Source organism: Rhinatrema bivittatum, chromosome 3 (genome assembly GCF_901001135.1).
Source record: "Rhinatrema bivittatum chromosome 3, aRhiBiv1.1, whole genome shotgun sequence".
In the NCBI taxonomy this organism is placed as follows: domain Eukaryota; kingdom Metazoa; phylum Chordata; class Amphibia; order Gymnophiona; family Rhinatrematidae; genus Rhinatrema; species Rhinatrema bivittatum.
In genome coordinates this window covers 592,126,548-592,144,965 of record NC_042617.1, presented here as the reverse complement: position 1 = coordinate 592,144,965, position 18,418 = coordinate 592,126,548, and the positions used below count along the sequence as shown (strand labels likewise).

Sequence of the window (18,418 nt, the reverse complement as noted above, 5' to 3'; positions counted from 1 at the left end):
AAGCTGACAGCCATGTGAGCAGCAGAGACAGGAAACGCTCCCAGAAGCAGAGGCAATGCTCAGCGGGCAGCACGGGCGCAGTCATCACACACACACACTACTACGCCTTTGTAAGAAACATGCTGAACGCTCGACGGGCACCATAAGCAAACGATGCACATGCAAGCAATGCTCAGCGGGAGGCACGGGTGCAGTCACCACACACACACACTACTACGCCTTTGTAAGAAACACGCTGAACGCTCGACGGGCACCATAAGCAAACGATGCACATGCAAGCAATGCTCAGCGGGCAGCACGGGTGCAGTCATCACACACACACGCTACTACGCCTTTGTAAGAAACACGCTGAACGCTCGACGGGCACCATAAGCAAACGATGCACATGCAAGCAATGCTCAGCGGGCAGCACGGGTGCAGTCACCACACACACACGCTACTACGCCTTTGTAAGAAACACGCTGAACGCTCGACGGGCACCATAAGCAAACAATGCACATGCAAGCAATGCTCAGCGGGCAGCACGGGTGCAGTCATCACACACACACGCTACTACGCCTTTGTAAGAAACACGCTGAACGCTCGACGGGCACCATAAGCAAACGATGCACATGCAAGCAATGCTCAGCGGGCAGCACGGGTGCAGTCATCACACACACACGCTACTACGCCTTTGTAAGAAACACGCTGAACGCTCGACGGGCACCATAAGCAAACGATACACATGCAAGCAATGCTCAGCGGGCAGCACGGGTGCAGTCACCACACACACACGCTACTACGCCTTTGTAAGAAACACGCTGAACGCTCGACGGGCACCATAAGCAAACGATGCCCATGCAAGCAATGCTCAGCGGGCAGCACGGGTGCAGTCATCACACACACACGCTACTACGCCTTTGTAAGAAACACGCTGAACGCTCGACGGGCACCATAAGCAAACGATGCCCATGCAAGCAATGCTCAGCGGGCAGCACGGGTGCAGTCACCACACACACACGCTACTACGCCTTTGTAAGAAACACGCTGAACGCTCGACGGGCACCATAAGCAAACGATGCACATGCAAGCAATGCTCAGCGGGTAGCACGGGTGCAGTCATCACACACACACGCTACTACGCCTTTGTAAGAAACACGCTGAACGCTCGACGTGCACCATAAGCAAACGATGCACATGCAAGCAATGCTCAGCGGGCAGCACGGGTGCAGTCATCACACACACACGCTACTACGCCTTTGTAAGAAACACGCTGAACGCTCGACGGGCACCATAAGCAAACGATGCACATGCAAGCAATGCTCAGCGGGCAGTACGGGTGCAGTCATCACACACACACGCTACTACGCCTTTGTAAGAAACACGCTGAACGCTCGACGGGCACCATAAGCAAACGATGCACATGCAAGCAATGCTCAGCGGGCAGCACGGGTGCAGTCATCACACACACACGCTACTACGCCTTTGTAAGAAACACGCTGAACGCTCGACGGGCACCATAAGCAAACGATACACATGCAAGCAATGCTCAGCGGGCAGCACGGGTGCAGTCACCACACACACACGCTACTACGCCTTTGTAAGAAACACGCTGAACGCTCGGGCACCATAAGCAAACGATGCCCATGCAAGCAATGCTCAGCGGGCAGCACGGGTGCAGTCACCACACACACACGCTACTACGCCTTTGTAAGAAACACGCTGAACGCTCGACGGGCACCATAAGCAAACGATGCCCATGCAAGCAATGCTCTCCGGGCAGCACGGGTGCACTCACCACACACACACGCTACTACGCCTTTGTAAGAAACACGCTGAACGCTCGACGGGCACCATAAGCAAACGATGCACATGCAAGCAATGCTCAGCGGGCAGCACGGGTGCAGTCATCACACACACACGCTACTACGCCTTTGTAAGAAACACGCTGAACGCTCGACGGGCACCATAAGCAAACGATGCACATGCAAGCAATGCTCAGCGGGCAGCACGGGTGCAGTCATCACACACACACACTACTACGCCTTTGTAAGAAACACGCTGAACGCTCGACGGGCACCATAAGCAAACGATGCACATGCAAGCAATGCTCAGCGGGCAGCACGGGTGCAGTCATCACACACACACGCTACTACGCCTTTGTAAGAAACACGCTGAACGCTCGACGGGCACCATAAGCAAACGATGCCCATGCAAGCAATGCTCTCCGGGCAGCACGGGTGCAGTCATCACACACACACGCTACTACGCCTTTGTAAGAAACACGCTGAATGCTCGACGGGCACCATAAGCAAACGATGCCCATGCAAGCAATGCTCTCCGGGCAGCACGGGTGCAGTCATCACACGCACACGCTACTACGCCTTTGTAAGAAACACGCTGAATGCTCGACGGGCACCATAAGCAAACGATGCACATGCAAGCAATGCTCAGCGGGTAGCACGGGTGCAGTCATCACACACACACGCTACTACGCCTTTGTAAGAAACACGCTGAACGCTCGACGGGCACCATAAGCAAACGATGCACAAATGTAAATAAACCCTGTCCCACGGCAGTAAACAAAGAGGAGGATTAAAAGCCACAGAACTATAATGTAGGACTGCTGATCCCACAAGAAGATACCGATGCTGACTGCCACCTGAGTTAGCTGCGTCCCTTCCAGCTGCTTCAGATGTGTTTTAGGAACAGTTCCCCTCCGAGGACGTTCGCATGCTCTGCACGTGGGGAGCACAAGAAGTGGCAACCGGAAGCAGGAGCCAGGCTAAGAGCTGAGAGGCAAATCTCTTTCCAATGCAACCCTCTCTCTGGCCTCGCAGGTGGGTGACGGACGCTGTGTACACAGCACAACCACAGATCTAGCAGCAACGTTTCCTGCGATTCCCCCGGCGACCAAAGCAAAATCATTCTGAGCGGGCCAGCTTAAATAGGAAACGCTCTTCCTCAAGGCCTTCATCAGCACCGCGCGCGGGAAAAAGACTGAAAAGCAAAGTCCAGCCCCAGAACGTTAACATGAAAAAAGTGCAGCCCTTTCCTTCTCAGAAACCTCAGCACAAAGAAAAAAACCAAAACAGGCAAGGCCATGTTTTAAGAGAAGGGTCTGCTGGAAATCTACAATAAATGAATCATAAGAAATGAAGTTAAAGCAAAACAAGGCATCAATCTGGCAGATTATTACAGAAATGTGCAATTCAGTATTCAGCAATCTCCCAGAGCAGCAGGACAGCAGCTCCCCCAACCCTGCCAACCCAGGTAGGAAAGCAGAGAGAGAGAGAGAGAGAGAGAGAATGGGGGCAGCTCAGCCCTGAACTGGGCACAGTCTGAGGTCCTTCCCCCAACCCTGCCAATCCAGGTAGGAAAGCAGAGAGAGAGAGAGAGAGAGAGAGAGAGAGAGGGAGAGAGAGAGAGAGAGAGAGAATGGGGGCAGCTCAGCCCTGAACTGGGCACAGTCTGAGGTCCTTCCCCCATCCCTGCCAATCCAGGTAGGAAAGCAGAGAGAGAGAGAATGGGGGCAGCTCAGCCCTGAACTGGAGCACAGTCTGAGGTCCTTCCCCCAACCCTGCCAATCCAGGTAGGAAAGCAGAGAGAGAGAGAATGGGGGCAGCTCAGCCCTGAACTGGAGCACAGTCTGAGGTCCTTCCCCCAACCCTGCCAATCCAGGTAGGAAAGCAGAGAGAGAGAGAGAGAGAGAGAGAGAGAATGGGGGCAGCTCAGCCCTGAACTGGAGCACAGTCTGAGGTCCTTCCCCCAACCCTGCCAATCCAGGTAGGAAAGCAGAGAGAGAGAGAGAGAATGGGGGCAGCTCAGCCCTGAACTGGAGCACAGTCTGAGGTCCTTCCCCCAACCCTGCCAATCCAGATAGGAAAGCAGAGAGAGAGAGAGAGAGGAATGGGGGCAGCTCAGCCCTGAACTGGAGCACAGTCTGAGGTCCTTCCCCCAACCCTGCCAATCCAGGTAGGAAAGCAGAGAGAGAGAGAGAGAATGGGGGCAGCTCAGCCCTGAACTGGAGCACAGTCTGAGGTCCTTCCCCCAACCCCAAGGAAATAGCAAAGCATAAGGAAAACACATTACACTCGCCAGGTATTTCAAACACCCAGTAGTGAGGAACTGGGAAGAACTGGGCCAGAACCGATGTGCCTCGCACACTGGAAGAGCAGGCTCTGTCCCCTTTATCTGAAGCAGAAATGCGCTCTGTTTTTTCCTGAATATATCTTCCTTCCATAAGACGTCACCTGGAACTGCAACACATTTTAATTATGGTGACTGCTCAGCGAAAGCTATCCCAGTCCTTCAGGACCAATCGAAATACTAGAACGTCATACGACAGAAGTGCAATTACAAAACACTCCAGTCCTGCAAAAAGCATCATGGACTACTAACAGAATCAGGGTTATTTTTCCTTCCTCGTTTTGCCAACAATTAAAAGGCAATTTTTTACTTCTCCTCCAAAACAGGTCCCTTCAATGCCACTCTGCAGTCACCCCCACAAGGAAAAGCACCCCCCATCCCCCAGGCCGGGCATGGGAAGCGCCGCTCAAGGCCCTTGTGCAGTGCCTGCCAAGCGCTAGAAACCACACGCACAACCCACGGCTTGCAGCGAAGCCACACGCACAACCCACGGCTTGCAGCGAAGCCACACGCACAACCCACGGCTTGCAGCGAAGCCACACGCACAACCCACGGCTTGCAGCGAAGCCACACGCACAACCCACGGCTTGCAGCAAAGCCACACGCACAACCCACGGCTTGCAGCAAAGCCACACGCACAAACCACGGCTTGCAGCGAAGCCACACGCACAAACCACGGCTTGCAGCGAAGCCGCTGGCACAAACCACGGCTTGCAGCGAAGCCACACGCACAAACCACGGCTTGCAGCGAAGCCGCTGGCACAAACCACGGCTTGCAGCGAAGCCACACGCACAAACCACGGCTTGCAGCGAAGCCACACGCACAAACCACGGCTTGCAGCGAAGCCACATGCACAAACCACGGCTTGCAGCGAAGCCACACGCACAAACCACGGCTTGCAGCGAAGCCGCTGGCACTCAAAAGAGCAGCAGCGTTCTCTGTTCACCTTAGGAGATTCACAAAACTGAAAGGTCTTTGCCCCTCTCCTGGCTGTGGACCGTGGAAAGAGGGTCTGCAGAATAACCGTTACCCCATCCTGTTCCATCTATCGCTCTCGCCAGGAATCGCTGCTGCACTATGCCTACGAACTCATAATGCGTTCACCTGTCAAGAGATGTGGCAGCTCAGGTCTCACACTGCTTCTTTAAAGGGGGCTTGAGTCGTCTTCATCACAGCTTCATGCAAACAATACGTCACGGCAGATAAGAACGAATCCATGCTCGGGCTGGGGTGCAAAGCATGCCTGCAGTGTCGATACAGATTCAAGAGACGGCACTGCTCCGTGACCCAACTGGGCGTGGGGGTCTGGCAGAAATAAATAAATTAATAGTGCTCACGCAAGCATCAGCACCGAAACAAGAACTGACAGCTAGAGCCCAAGCTTGACCTTCAGGGGGTCAGATCCAGCTCTGGTCAGGGGTGGGTTTAGTGACCAATGATGGTCTTTTCCTGCTTCAGTCTTTCACTTTGGATTACATCCAGAAAGCTATGAAAACAGCCCCTCACAGCAAACTAAAATTTAAAAAAAGAGACAAAGTGAAGGATTCTGTGATCTGATTCTGCACAGGCACACACGCACTCTCCGAGGTCCATGTTCAGCCACGGTGCGGCCCGGCTAGTTAGCCAGCTAAACATAACTTATGCGGCTATCTCTGCTTCACCCGGAAACGCCTACTGTCTGCCCCCAGAATGCCCCCGACTTATCCTGCTAAATTATATCCGCTTAAATCATCATCCTGCAGCGAGAATGTGGCCAGGTAGCCATTCAGACGGATAGCTTTTCAGTTATCCGTCTAAATAGCTTCTGAATGTCGACCGCTCTGAGCCTATCAAATTTTAGTTACAGTCTCCTCACCCGTTTTCATATAAAAACCCCTGACCAGTCTTCATCAGACAGAAACCCACTTTCGGACTTGTTGCTGGCACTCAGTGCTAAAATGCACAGCCGGTCAGCAGCTTCCCTTTGAGTTAGCCATTCCTCTTCTCAGAGAGTCATATGCAAGCCCAACAATGAACCTGCAGCCCCGCAGACTGTTTTATTATCATTTCTGTTATAAAAAAAAAAAGCCCAATTATAGCATTACAAGCTTCCTAATTGAATTCTTAAGAGCGACTGTCAAAACACATACACACATGCATTGCATAGACAGACAATTCTTTTGCATGCTCAGCGGATCCTCCATTACAGAAATTCATGTACGTTTCCACGGACATACCGCGTCCTGCCTGTGTCACCGGGAAAACACCAGGCCCTTTCTACTCCCTCCTTATTGCTCAGCACATAAAGGAAGCCAACAGCCGAAAGGATGGCACCCGCGCACATCTGTATTTTGTGCATTGTGAACAATTCATCCATGGCCTTCTGTCTGTGCGCAAACCATGAGCAGTACCTGTAGCCTACGAACCCAAGTGTGATTTATGCTCAGTGCACACGAGACACAGGCAGGGCCTGGTGACAAAGGCAGTGAACGGTTCTACCCAGCCCAACGGCTCAATGCCGTGAAGGAGAGAGAGGTGGACCGGATTCCCCAGCCCGGTTCGGGAAGCTGCAGAAGCCACGGTTACAGCCCCCGGCGTTGCGCACCACCGCCACTACGTGGCCAGGCTCAGTCACACGGGGAGGGCTATGGCCTCTTGCTAGGGGGGGGAGACAGGCAGGGAGAGGGAAGGCCCCAGGGCACCATAACTGGAAACCCAAGGAAACCGCTAGGCCAAGGAAAAAAAAGGCAAAGCCCAGCTCTCAGCAGGATGTGACATTCACTTTCCATTAGGCCCGCAGTGCGATGGTCCAGGTTTCACTCCTTCACCACCACCCGTGAGTGATCTCAAGTCATTTCCTCTCCCAGTACTCAGGCTAAGATGGCTGGGGACACAGGGCCTGACAACCATGGGGCTAATTCATCCCCAATGCTGAGGGCGGCCCAAACATCTGTCATCGTAAAATATGCAAAAGATATTCAGCAGGCCCTGAGGAGCGATGTTCAGCGCATGTCGGCTCTGTATCCTACCCAGCAATGGTGATTCACCAAGCTGCCACCCCCTGCCCGGACATCGGGTTTTATTCACCACCCTGGGTGAAACCTCCCCCGCCTCAGGAAGTCCCAGCTCTGCTTCCATTCTTTCCTATGGGAGGGAAAACGCATTTCTCTTCTTTTCTCTTCCTCCCAGGGACGGTGGTGGGAACCTGTCCATGACCCACCATTTCATTTTCCTCTTAACTCCACCTGAATTAAATCAGAAAACAGTCCGAGGAAAGGCTTTCCAAAATGCCCCATCTGGAGCCATTTCCAGTTTCTTTTAAAGACAGTCCTGTAACAGTGACAGCACATCAAAATGCACAAGCATCTTATCAAAATAGCCGTACAAATCCCACCCCATTCACACCTCTTCCTCACAAGTATCAGGAGGAAAATGCACAAGCATCTTATCAAAATAGCCATACAAATCCCACCCCATTCACACCTCTCCCTCACAAGTATCAGGAGGAAAATGCACAAGCATCTTATCAAAATAGCCGTACAAATCCCCACCCCATTCACACCTCTCCCTCACAAGTATCAGGATCAAAATGCACAAGCATCTTATCAAAATAGCCGTACAAATCCCACCCCATTCACACCTCTCCCTCACAAGTATCAGGAGGAAAATGCACAAGCATCTTATCAAAATAGCCGTACAAATCCCACCCCATTCACACCTCTCCCTCACAAGTATCAGGATCAAAATGCACAAGCATCTTATCAAAATAGCCGTACAAATCCCACCCCATTCACACCTCTCCCTCACAAGTATCAGGAGGAAAATGCACAAGCATCTTATCAAAATAGCCGTACAAATCCCACCCCATTCACACTCACAAGCATCAGGAGGAAAATGCACAAGCATCTTATCAAAATAGCCGTACAAATCCCACCCCATTCACACCTCTCCCTCACAAGTATCAGGAGGAAAATGCACAAGCATCTTATCAAAATAGCCGTACAAATCCCACCCCATTCACACTCACAAGCATCAGGAGGAAAATGCACAAGCATCTTATCAAAATAGCCGTACAAATCCCACCCCATTCACACCTCTCCCTCACAAGTATCAGGAGGAAAATGCACAAGCATCTTATCAAAATAGCCGTACAAATCCCACCCCATTCACACTCACAAGCATCAGGAGGAAAATGCACAAGCATCTTATCAAAATAGCCATACAAATCCCACCCCATTCACACCTCTTCCTCAAGTATCAGGATGAAAATGCACACGCATCTTATCAAAATAGCTGTACAAATCCCACCCCATTCACACCTCTCCCTCACAAGTATCAGGAGGAAAATGCACAAGCATCTTATCAAAATAGCCGTACAAATCCCACCCCATTCACACCTCTCCCTCACAAGTATCAGGATCAAAATGCACAAGCATCTTATCAAAATAGCCGTACAAATCCCACCCCATTCACACCTCTCCCTCACAAGTATCAGGAGGAAAATGCACAAGCATCTTATCAAAATAGCCGTACAAATCCCACCCCATTCACACTCACAAGCATCAGGAGGAAAATGCACAAGCATCTTATCAAAATAGCCGTACAAATCCCACCCCATTCACACCTCTTCCTCACAAGTATTAGGAGGAAAATGCACAAGCATCTTATCAAAATACTCGTACAAATCCCACCATATTCACACCTCTCCCTCACAGGTATCAGGAGGAAAATGCACAAGCATCTTATCAAAATAGCCGTACAAATCCCACCCCATTCACACCTCTTCCTCACAAGTATCAGGATGAAAATGCACACGCATCTTATCAAAATAGCTGTACAAATCCCACCCCATTCACACCTCTCCCTCACAAGTATCAGGATGAAAATGCACAAGCATCTTATCAAAATAGCCATACAAATCCCACCGTATTCACACCTCTCCCTCACAAGTATCAGGACCAGCCCTGTATGCCTGCACTCACACACTGCAGACAAAAAAAAAAAGAGCATTACTTCTTTTTAAAAATTATATTATAAGTTTTAGCCTCTTCCCAGGCTTTCAAATGTTCGGGAGGAAGAGTTTTCAATCTACCTCCTGGGTTTCTCCTCCACTTCCTCCTGCAAACGGAGCCCGAGCATGTCCCTGCAAGGCTGAAAGAGACGACAAAAAAGAAGGCAGCCCATACAATATCTCCAGAGCAAAACCACTGGAGTGCGTGCATGCACTGGGGCCTCTCTCAAGTGCTCCTTGAGAGAGGCTGCTGCATGATGCAGGTCGTCAGGAAAAGAGAGAAGTGGGAGGAAACTCAGTTAAACAGGGACAAGAGGAACATTTATGGAGCATAAGCCACAAATGGAAAAGCAGGACACACAGAAGATATACAACCAACCAAGTAAGAAAAAAGACAACAGGCATGAGATACTGCTCAGGGAACACAAACAGCATGCGACTTTCCAGACGACCGCTGTCAAAGCACATACAGAAAGGAAACGCCACTGCGGCAGACACTACAGAGAGAGCAGGCATGGAGACCACATGACAGGAGTACAAAAAGAGGTGCCAAAGCAGCAGGCCATCACGGGACAAATAGCACAAGGAAAGTCACAATAGCAGACGCTGCCCTGTCAGGCTCCAGGATGCCCGCAATCACAGGGTGGATTGGTTCAAACAACGCCAATAGGTTCTCTGTGGCCAAGGGTCCTCACGTGGTTCTGGTCAATCTAGACAAGATCCAGAAATGGAAAGATATTCATTAGCGGACTGAATGCAACAAGTATAAAGCAAAATATTAGTCTCAGGAAAAGTCTCCCTCTAGCAGCAGCACGGATTGGCCTCATCAACAATGTGTGCAAGCCCCTATGTACTGCAGACAGAAAGACAGGAGACAAGATATGCCAGACTCACTGGAGTCAGACTCAATACTGGTGCCAGTGGAGCAGCGGCAGACATGCGGGCAGAGCATCAGCTGGGAAGTCATACAGCTGCTGGCTCCTGGGGTGGCCATCGCTTCAGCAATGAGCATAGTCACGTGAGGCCTGTTATACTGTGTCCAGCACCATCAGTATTTAAAAGGCCCACATCCGTCTATGCTGCTTTGGCAGGCATCCTGTGCTCTGTGGTGATCCTAACCAGAAAAGTAAGCAGCAATGTCACTCTCTTCGGACTCTAGATGTGTCCATTTGCTCGTGGTATGTTACCTCCATGAGCACTGATGCTCATCTATGTTCAGAGCAGCAATAGGAGGGATGTGCAGGGCATCCTAGCCTAGAAGACACTATGCTAGCCACTGTGCATGACGGCACAGAAGGTGGCAGGATGAATGCTACCCCCACGCTTAGTAAGGTAAGTGCTGAGCATGCAAAGTCAGCGATGAAGTAATGGAGCCCGTGTGTGCAACAGGTGATGCTTCAGTGACCAGTGCCCCTAGACTTGATGACCTATACGGAAGGAGTGAAGTGGTGACAGAAATGCAGGGGCTGCAGATTGCGTGACAAGTGTACTAGAGAGGTGTGTGCCTAGTGTCCTTCACGGAGAGGGCAACGTTGAAGATAGGATGCAGAATAAGGAGGGAGCTCTGTACGTTTGAATACACGTTGGCCTTGCATGGCAGCCATTCCTCGTGCACTGTAGCTTGCAAAGACACCGGCTGGGTTTGCAGCTGTAATGAAAGCTCTCTCTCAACATGCGTGGGAGAGTGCGGGATCCTCTGGAGTGGAGGGCAAATAAGTGTCTCAGAGTGCATGCAAGTGAGGGCAGCATGGAGACAGCACGATCTAGGACCTTTTTCTATAGACTACCAGCATCAGGCAGTGCGAGTCTGCATGTCCAAAAAGAGATCATCAGGCTGGTGCGTGGGGAAATCAAGCAGCTGGCCATTCCAGAGTCTGGAGCAGGAAAAGCACAGAGTGCCCTCCTGGCAGCCTGAGGTCCAGCTCTGAATAGCCATTAACGTCTCAGCCATTCACCCCTGTCTCCCTCCCGGCCTCGAAATGGGTGAACAAAGCCATGTGAGTTATCCAAGTCATCGCTGCGCGCGGTGACGGAGTAAATAAGAAACATCTCACTCATGAACAACAACAACAACAAAAATCAGCAGTCGTTATTTCACAACCGTATGACAGTCATCGTGCATAGAAATGTCCGATTTCCTAAGGTGAGGGACTCGGATTCTCAAAACTCACTGTGATGGAAGCTCTCTAAACGACGACATATAACGTTTTATAAATAAATAAATAAATGACTGGGCCAGCTGCTGGCTTCCTCCATGACTACTTAAAGTTCATTTCACCGACTAAGAGCAATCGCTAACATCGCACCACATTTGTGACAGCAGAAAATGAAACCAAAATGAAGCAGCATCATCTATTAGTATAATGCAGGACACCAATCTGCTGAGGAGTTATGCTTTCAATTCCCGGCCCTCTGAAAACAGGCTTTTCTCCCGCGTGTAAATCACGTGTGCAATACAGATATAGGGCTCACTTTAGCGTGCTCCCATGCCTCAGCCTCATATGAAACTGCATTTTTATCCCTAACGGATAAGGAACATGAAAAGAGGCATCCAAAGTTCAACCAGGGAAATACTGTAGAGAAAGACATTATCAATGCATAAAAGAAGGGCTATCAGCTTTTCTCCCGAAAAGATGCACGCACGCACGCGCACACACACACACAAACAGAAGCAATCGTTTGCCTTGTGCATGCCCTCCCAATGATGTTCTGTTCTTCAAGCAGCTAACAAGAAGAACAAAAACCTACAGATGCCTGGCAGCCTTTATAGCAAATCGAACGTGGCCTACAAAACGGGAGCTGGCCGTACCAGGTCTGAGAATCCCTCGGGGAAGGAGAGCTGGAGTCACTGCTTAGGGGGGACACCTGGTGCCCAGATTCAGGGCTCCAGAAGGAGTCTCGGCTAATGGCCCCTGGCCCAGCACCATCGCTGCAATGACCAGACTAGGTATGTTAGGAGGGGGGAAAAAAAATATATGATCTGCTAGTTGTGTCGTTCTGAGGGAACTGGAAATACAAAGCAGCAGAAAGAAACTGCCAGCTCCAAAAAAAAAAAAACAAAACCCTCACATTCTTCACAGCATATACTACCTTGGGGAAATCTGGAACCACAGGATAGCACAGAGCTAAACAAATATGAAAGTATTTCCTAGGGTCATGCTGAGGACATAATGAATTTGCTCTCATTCCAATAAAAATAAAATACTTTGGACTGAATTTCTGCTAGAATGAAACACTGCTTCTAACAAGCACGTTTCTGTGTCGGTCAGCAGTGCATACCTTTCTGCTTTGAAGGACCGTACGTTTTAAAACCCACCTCTCTCTTTGCAAGCAAGCTGACAATGCAAATGTTTTTAACTAAGTAAAGTCATGTTTATGATGCTTATTACTCTACGAGTCCTTCTGACCCTCTAAACCAATGCCGGTAAAAGAATTTTAGAAAGCAATGGCTCTCAGCGCTGGATATTTCCCCCTTTTTCCTCATCTGAATTTGAAAAATAATTCTATGCAAAGCCAAGTTATAAAAAAAAAAAAAAAAAAAATCTATAAGCACTGGACCCAAACATTTAATGTCACCAGGTCTGTACGATCACTTCAGGAGGTTAGTCCACTACTCACTATAATACCAATGCCTACATTGCCCCACCCACTTTGACTTGTATTATAAATGTATCCATAATAAAAAATAAAAAAAATATATATATATATAATAAAGTAAAATAAAACAATGGTGCATAAAAAAATCCATGCATATAAAGGCTTTTTTTTCTGTAGTCTACATTATATGAAAATGAATAGACTAAAAAAAACCTATCAGCATATATAGATCAATAAACAGATAAGCACAGCAAACTACCAAAAGATAAATGTGCCAAGGACTGTGTACCTCTGCGCACACTATTATTTACTCCATGGACAGAAGCAGAAAATCCGATTTGTTAATCGAATCATTAAAAAAAAGTGGTAAACAAATGAGTTCTTTCCCATGCTAGAGATCTCTGCAGCCCTTTCCTGCCTCTATCATTTGTACATGCCAAGAGAAACCTGGTGGGGGGAGGAGCAGGCCCAGTCTGCTGGGGGGCACAGCCACCTGCCAGGAAGGTCATCACAGTGGTTACGCACTGGCGACCCCTGGTGCCTGCAGGATGCATAGGTACACAGCCAGAGGGCCATCCCTGCAATGCCTGGCCCACAGTTAGTCGGGAAGGTGGATGGGATTGAAGGTTTACAGCACAGCAGATCCCCGCCATGGGAAGAACAGGAGGAAACCGCTGTGTCAAAAAAGAAAGAAAAAAAACTGATCAAAATGGACCACCACAAAGGTAAACCAAGGATCAAACAAGCTAACATAAAGACTCTTAAAATCTTGCAAATTCATAATAAAGCAAAACAGGGTTTTTAATCTGAATGCTAGCCTGGGTAGTGTTTCAGTTGGTAGACTGCAGTGCACACTAGGCTCAAATAAAGATCCCCCTTTTCAGCCTTAACACCCCACACAAAACCTATGTAAACCACAACATCCTTGGTTAGAACGACTGCCAAATCAAAACTAAAAAAGAAAAAACCCCAACCCGTTCAATCAGTGCACAGAAAGGATGCAGCCTAAGACCTAAGGGTGCATTTCTGGCTGACAAGTCACCTTTATTCTTTTGTGTCGGATGCATTCTCTGAGCTCCTTTTTTAAATGGGGCCCGATGTACCCCAGGAATCCCCCCGCCCCAGTCGGGCTCTCATTTCTGGGACTGCACTGCTCAGCACTGCTATTGACATCAGCAGTGCTAAATGCCCAGTGGTGAGAGGGGAGCCAATCAGATGGCAGATTAGATGTCAGCTCTGGAGACTCTGGCAGCCACTTTACCTCCACAATTCAAATTCCGCAGCTTGCAAAGGAGAGCGAGCACCGGCCCATGCTTTTCTCCGAGGGAAACGCTGCACGCAAAGGATGCAAAAGAGGAGGCGATCCTTCATCGTGTAATATTCAGTGTCTGCATCTTAAAATCGAGCCCTCTCGCTAAGACGCACAGATCTTGCAAGCTGAATTTAGCACAGATCTACTATAGCATGCACTCCACCCTGGATTTTATGTAATACTCCTCTAAAATACAATCGGAAAAACACATTTCATGAACACCAAGGGTCTATGAATATTCATGACTATGCTAAATACGCCTCGATTAGCAAAAGCAACTCGCCTGTACAAACATATACTTTTTTTTTTTCAAATTTAATTTCTTAATCAGTTCATCAGCAAAAGGTAAATGGAGGGTAATAAGAACCGGGGAAATACTTCGTGGCTGCTCGTCTCCTTGTCAAACCTCTCAGGAGGGGAGTACGTGCGGTGCCCGCCGCTCAAGGGACTTTACTACCCCCTGGCTGGGGCTCTTGTCTTTCTGTCTCCGACAGGAGCCTTCCTGCTGCCCAGCTCGCCCAGGTTTTATTTGCAATTCTCCCCGGCAGTGCGCCCAGCCCTGATGCCAGGGAGCGGACTGGCAGGCGCCTCCTACTCCAGAAACCTCCAGCACAACAACAACAAAACTAAAAGTAAAGTGGGAAAGGAAGGCAGGAAGAATGCATGAAATAATAAAATAAAATGCAAGCAGAGGAGGCGAGGGCTGGGTATCGGGGGCGGCGTCGGCGCGGTTCCTTACCTGGGCTCTGCCGCCGCCGCCGGGGCTCATGGCCGGGGGCCCCCGCTGCGGTGGCCCCCAGCCCGCGGGGCCCGTCCCGTACTGGGAGCCCAGCAGCTCCTTGCCCATGCCCGGCTGGTAGTCGGGGTAGCCGCCTGCGTAGCTCCTCATGACGGGGCTGGGGGAGGTGAGCAGCTGATTGAGGGTGGGGGTGGCCCCGGACGGGTGCGGGCTGGGGCCCGGGTAGCGGCCGAATCCGGCGCCGCCGCCAGCCTTGCCGGGGCCCATCAGTCCTGCGCCCTGCCGGGAGGGGCCGGCCGGCGCCCCGTAGGCCAGCGCGGAGGAGGAGGAGGAGGCGGGGTAGCCGGGCCGGCCGTAGCCCGGGTAGTGGTTGTAGTGGCCGGGGAAGGCTTCCTGCGAGTTGTGCTCCAAGCCCCCGCCGCCGGGGTGCATCGTCCCCATCCCGGGGCTTTGTTGTCCGCCATGTTGATCAAAGCAGGGCCCGGCCCGGCTCGCCCCGCCGTAGTAAGTGTTGAACTCGGGCCCCCCGGCGGCTCCCGCCAGGCCGGGGCCGCCGCTGACGGGGGCCGGGGCCGCCGCCGGCTGCTGCTGCTGTCCCGCTCCTCCTCCTCCTCCTCCTCCTCCTCCCAGGTGTCCCAGGCCGGGCTGCTCGTAGCGGCTGCCCGGAGGCTCCTCCGCCGCCGCTGCTGCCGCCTCTTCCTCCTCCTGCTGCTCGTCCCCCGGTGGCGGCGGCGACGGCTCGGCCTCGCTCCCCAGGGCCCCGCTCTTCCCCCCTCCTCCTCCTCCTCCTCCCTGCTGCGGAGCCTCCATGTCCGGGGGGTCCCCGGCGCTCTTCACTTTGTGGTTGGGGATGAGCGCGGGGTCCCTGCCCCCCGCCGCCGCCTCGCCGCCGCCGCCGCCTCCGTGATTGTTATTACTGCTCGGGTGGTGAGCGGCGGCGGCGGCGGCACAGGTCGCCTTGGCCATGCTGAGGAGCTGCTGGTGCTGGTAGTGGTGAGGGTGGAGAGGAGCAGCAGGAGGAGGAGGAGGAGGGTGCTGGTGCTGCTGGGGAAGCTGCTGCTGCTGCTGCTGCTGGTAATCCACATTGTTGCTGCCGCCGCCGCCGCCGGTGCAGTCTGCGGCTGCCGAGCCCGGCCCGGCTCCTCCCGCTTTCCCAGAGCCCAGATCCGGGCTCGGGCTCGGCACTTTCCCCTGATTGTTCGGTGCCGCTGTTGCTACTTGCGCGGCCATGATCATTTCAACATTTCCGTCCGATCCAGCCAAAAGGGCAGCATAGACGCGCGCTCGCCCGACAGAACAAAAACAAGGGGGGGGGCAACAAATTAAAAGAAAAAAAAATAAGATTAAAACGGAGCCATAAATCAATCCAACGGGAACCACGGCACAGAAAGGGGGAAGAGGCGAGGAAAAGTCCTGCTCGGGATCGGAGAGGGCGCCGCGTCCTCACGCTCTCAGCCTCCTCCTGCTCTGGGATTTCATGCTGAAAGTTGCTTTTTTTTTTTTTGCTTCAGGTTTAAATGAAACTTTTTTTCCTTTCCTCTCTAACCCGGATATGGGTGAACGCACGTCTGGCTGAGCCTCTCTGGCCCAGCATGGGAGAGGGAGCAGCTCTCGGCAGCCTCCGCTTCCCGATCCCTCCTCTGCGCGAGGAAAAGGCGGCCCGGATCCCCGGGAGCCGGACGCACGCGCGCGCACGCAATGCATTCCCTGCCAAGCCAGGCGGCCGCTTCGGCTCAGTTTTGATTTTTTTGGAAGTGGGGGGGAGGGATTATTATTTTTTCTCTTGGGCTCAAAAATGTGCGATTTTGGGGATGGGGGGGGGTCTGTGTGGATTGTCACATGAACGCCGGAAAGTATTTCCTCTTTCAGGGGTAAAGGTCGCAAAAAGACTCAGACACTTAGAAGCTGCAGGGTTCGGGGAGACACGCTTACCTAGGCTGGGGGGGGGGGGGGGGGGGGGTGTCTGGCATATGAAAATGGTCTCTCTTTTAGAGCTTCAGCATTTGCAAACGAAGTGTAGCCACTTATGAGCTGATTGTGCAAGAAACCATATCCAGTCTCCAGTCTGTATTAACAAATGACAGGAGTCGGGTTGCACCTTATAGACTAACCAATTTATTGCAGCACTCCGTGTAAGCAGCTGATGTCATATAACTAATTCCCTCTTAGAAATGAAAATGTAGAATGCCATGTATTAAGAATGAAACCGTCTCTAAAAGTCAGAAAGGAGGTCCAGACAACTGATCTGTAAAGATAGACTTTTATTGCCAGCAAGATGCAGCTAAGACAATGGCTTAGTACAACTGCATGCCACTCCCCGTGGGGAGTGAACTTTTATACATTCATTCAAGTAGGTGTAGCTTATAATCAAGTCATTGTTTCGTCATTTAATTGACGTACGTGATATGTTAGACATTTTATAGCTGATATCGTATTAATACAAATCAAATTATTATTATTACAAAATGGTGGTGCGTTCCACTGAATGTCAGTATGTAAGTGCGTAATTACGTAGTGCATGCCATTGCGTTTCAAATGTTAGTACATTCAAGATGGCCGTGCGTTGCAATGCGTGTCACTGCTGGCGTTGTTAATTAGAAGGTTTCAGTTTTCTCATTCAACGATTGTCCATAAAATTGAACTCCTTCATTCCCCCCTTTGATACTTCAACTTCTTTTGAAGGTGCAAGTATCACCTTCATCCATGAGGTAGCTGAAAAGACAAACAGTAATTAGTAACATTATCACTCAGGGTGGGCCCTAATATATTTGCTAGGTCGTTGGTTACTTCACCTGGTTTGAGACGAGGGGTCCCTAGTGGAGCACCCCCCCCCCCCCCCCTTTGTAGCCGGACTTAACCCTAACAAACATGATGGCCCATGCGCGTTAGTTACATTAATTGCATTAAAAGTTAGTGTCAAAATATTCATCTTCTGAATCGGATGAGTCTGATGGGGAGAATGTTGAGATTGAAGTGTACTGGTTCATCATCATGATTTGGGCTGCAGCTCTTCGATCAGCTATCGTTTCCATCATGGCACGCAAGTTCCTAAGGAGAAGAGGGAAACATAAAGGAAAGATAGCACAAGAAATTAATAAGAATATCAAAGGAATGAAAAGTCCTGGAATGGATGAAAACCAACTGGGCATTGATGTAGTCCAATCAAAGGCCCCGGACCAGGTCTGCACAGGAACATGAGCTAGTCACACCATACGATCAGTAATTTCTTCAATGATTTTGCTTTTATCATCGATCTGTAAACAACAATTAGAAAGATTAAATTTTCCACACACTCCACCTTCCTGAGCTAGAAGGTAGTCCAATGCTAATCGATTCTGGTATACAGCAGTAATAAGTTTCGTGTTTTGCTTGGCCAAAATATTGAGGGCCATTGCAGAGTCATTGGTAAGAAGTTCAAGAACAGCCTGAAGTCTAATAATACGATTTAACATGTAGATTGGTGTTCTATATCCATATGAGCCATCCTCTGCCCAAGTTGAAGGTCCATAATATTGTACAATGCGTTCAGGTGGCCACTCCTTGTCGGACCAATCTCCAATAGAAACTTTATCGCTCCTTCGTCGTTTGTTTGGTTTCATCGGGCTGTATACAGGTATGCCTAGAGTTTCACCTGCTGTGACTGGTAACAGG

At 50.6% G+C, this 18,418-nt stretch overlaps 1 protein-coding gene across 3 annotated transcripts in view; it reads right to left on the bottom strand.

Moving 5' to 3' along the window:
- The window catches only part of ARID1B (AT-rich interaction domain 1B), a 1,291,555-nt gene extending 1,275,063 nt beyond the window's left edge, over positions 1-16,492 (bottom strand). For 2 of the 3 annotated variants that reach the window (XM_029596714.1, XM_029596717.1), the window contains exon 1: positions 14,768-16,492. In XM_029596714.1, the coding sequence (XP_029452574.1) occupies positions 14,768-16,003 (1,236 nt within the window). In that variant the 5' untranslated portion in view covers positions 16,004-16,492. The remainder of the gene's footprint in view (positions 1-14,767) is intronic. The other variant, XM_029596715.1, reaches the window with a different exon arrangement.
- Positions 16,493-18,418: the final 1,926 nt, after the last annotated feature.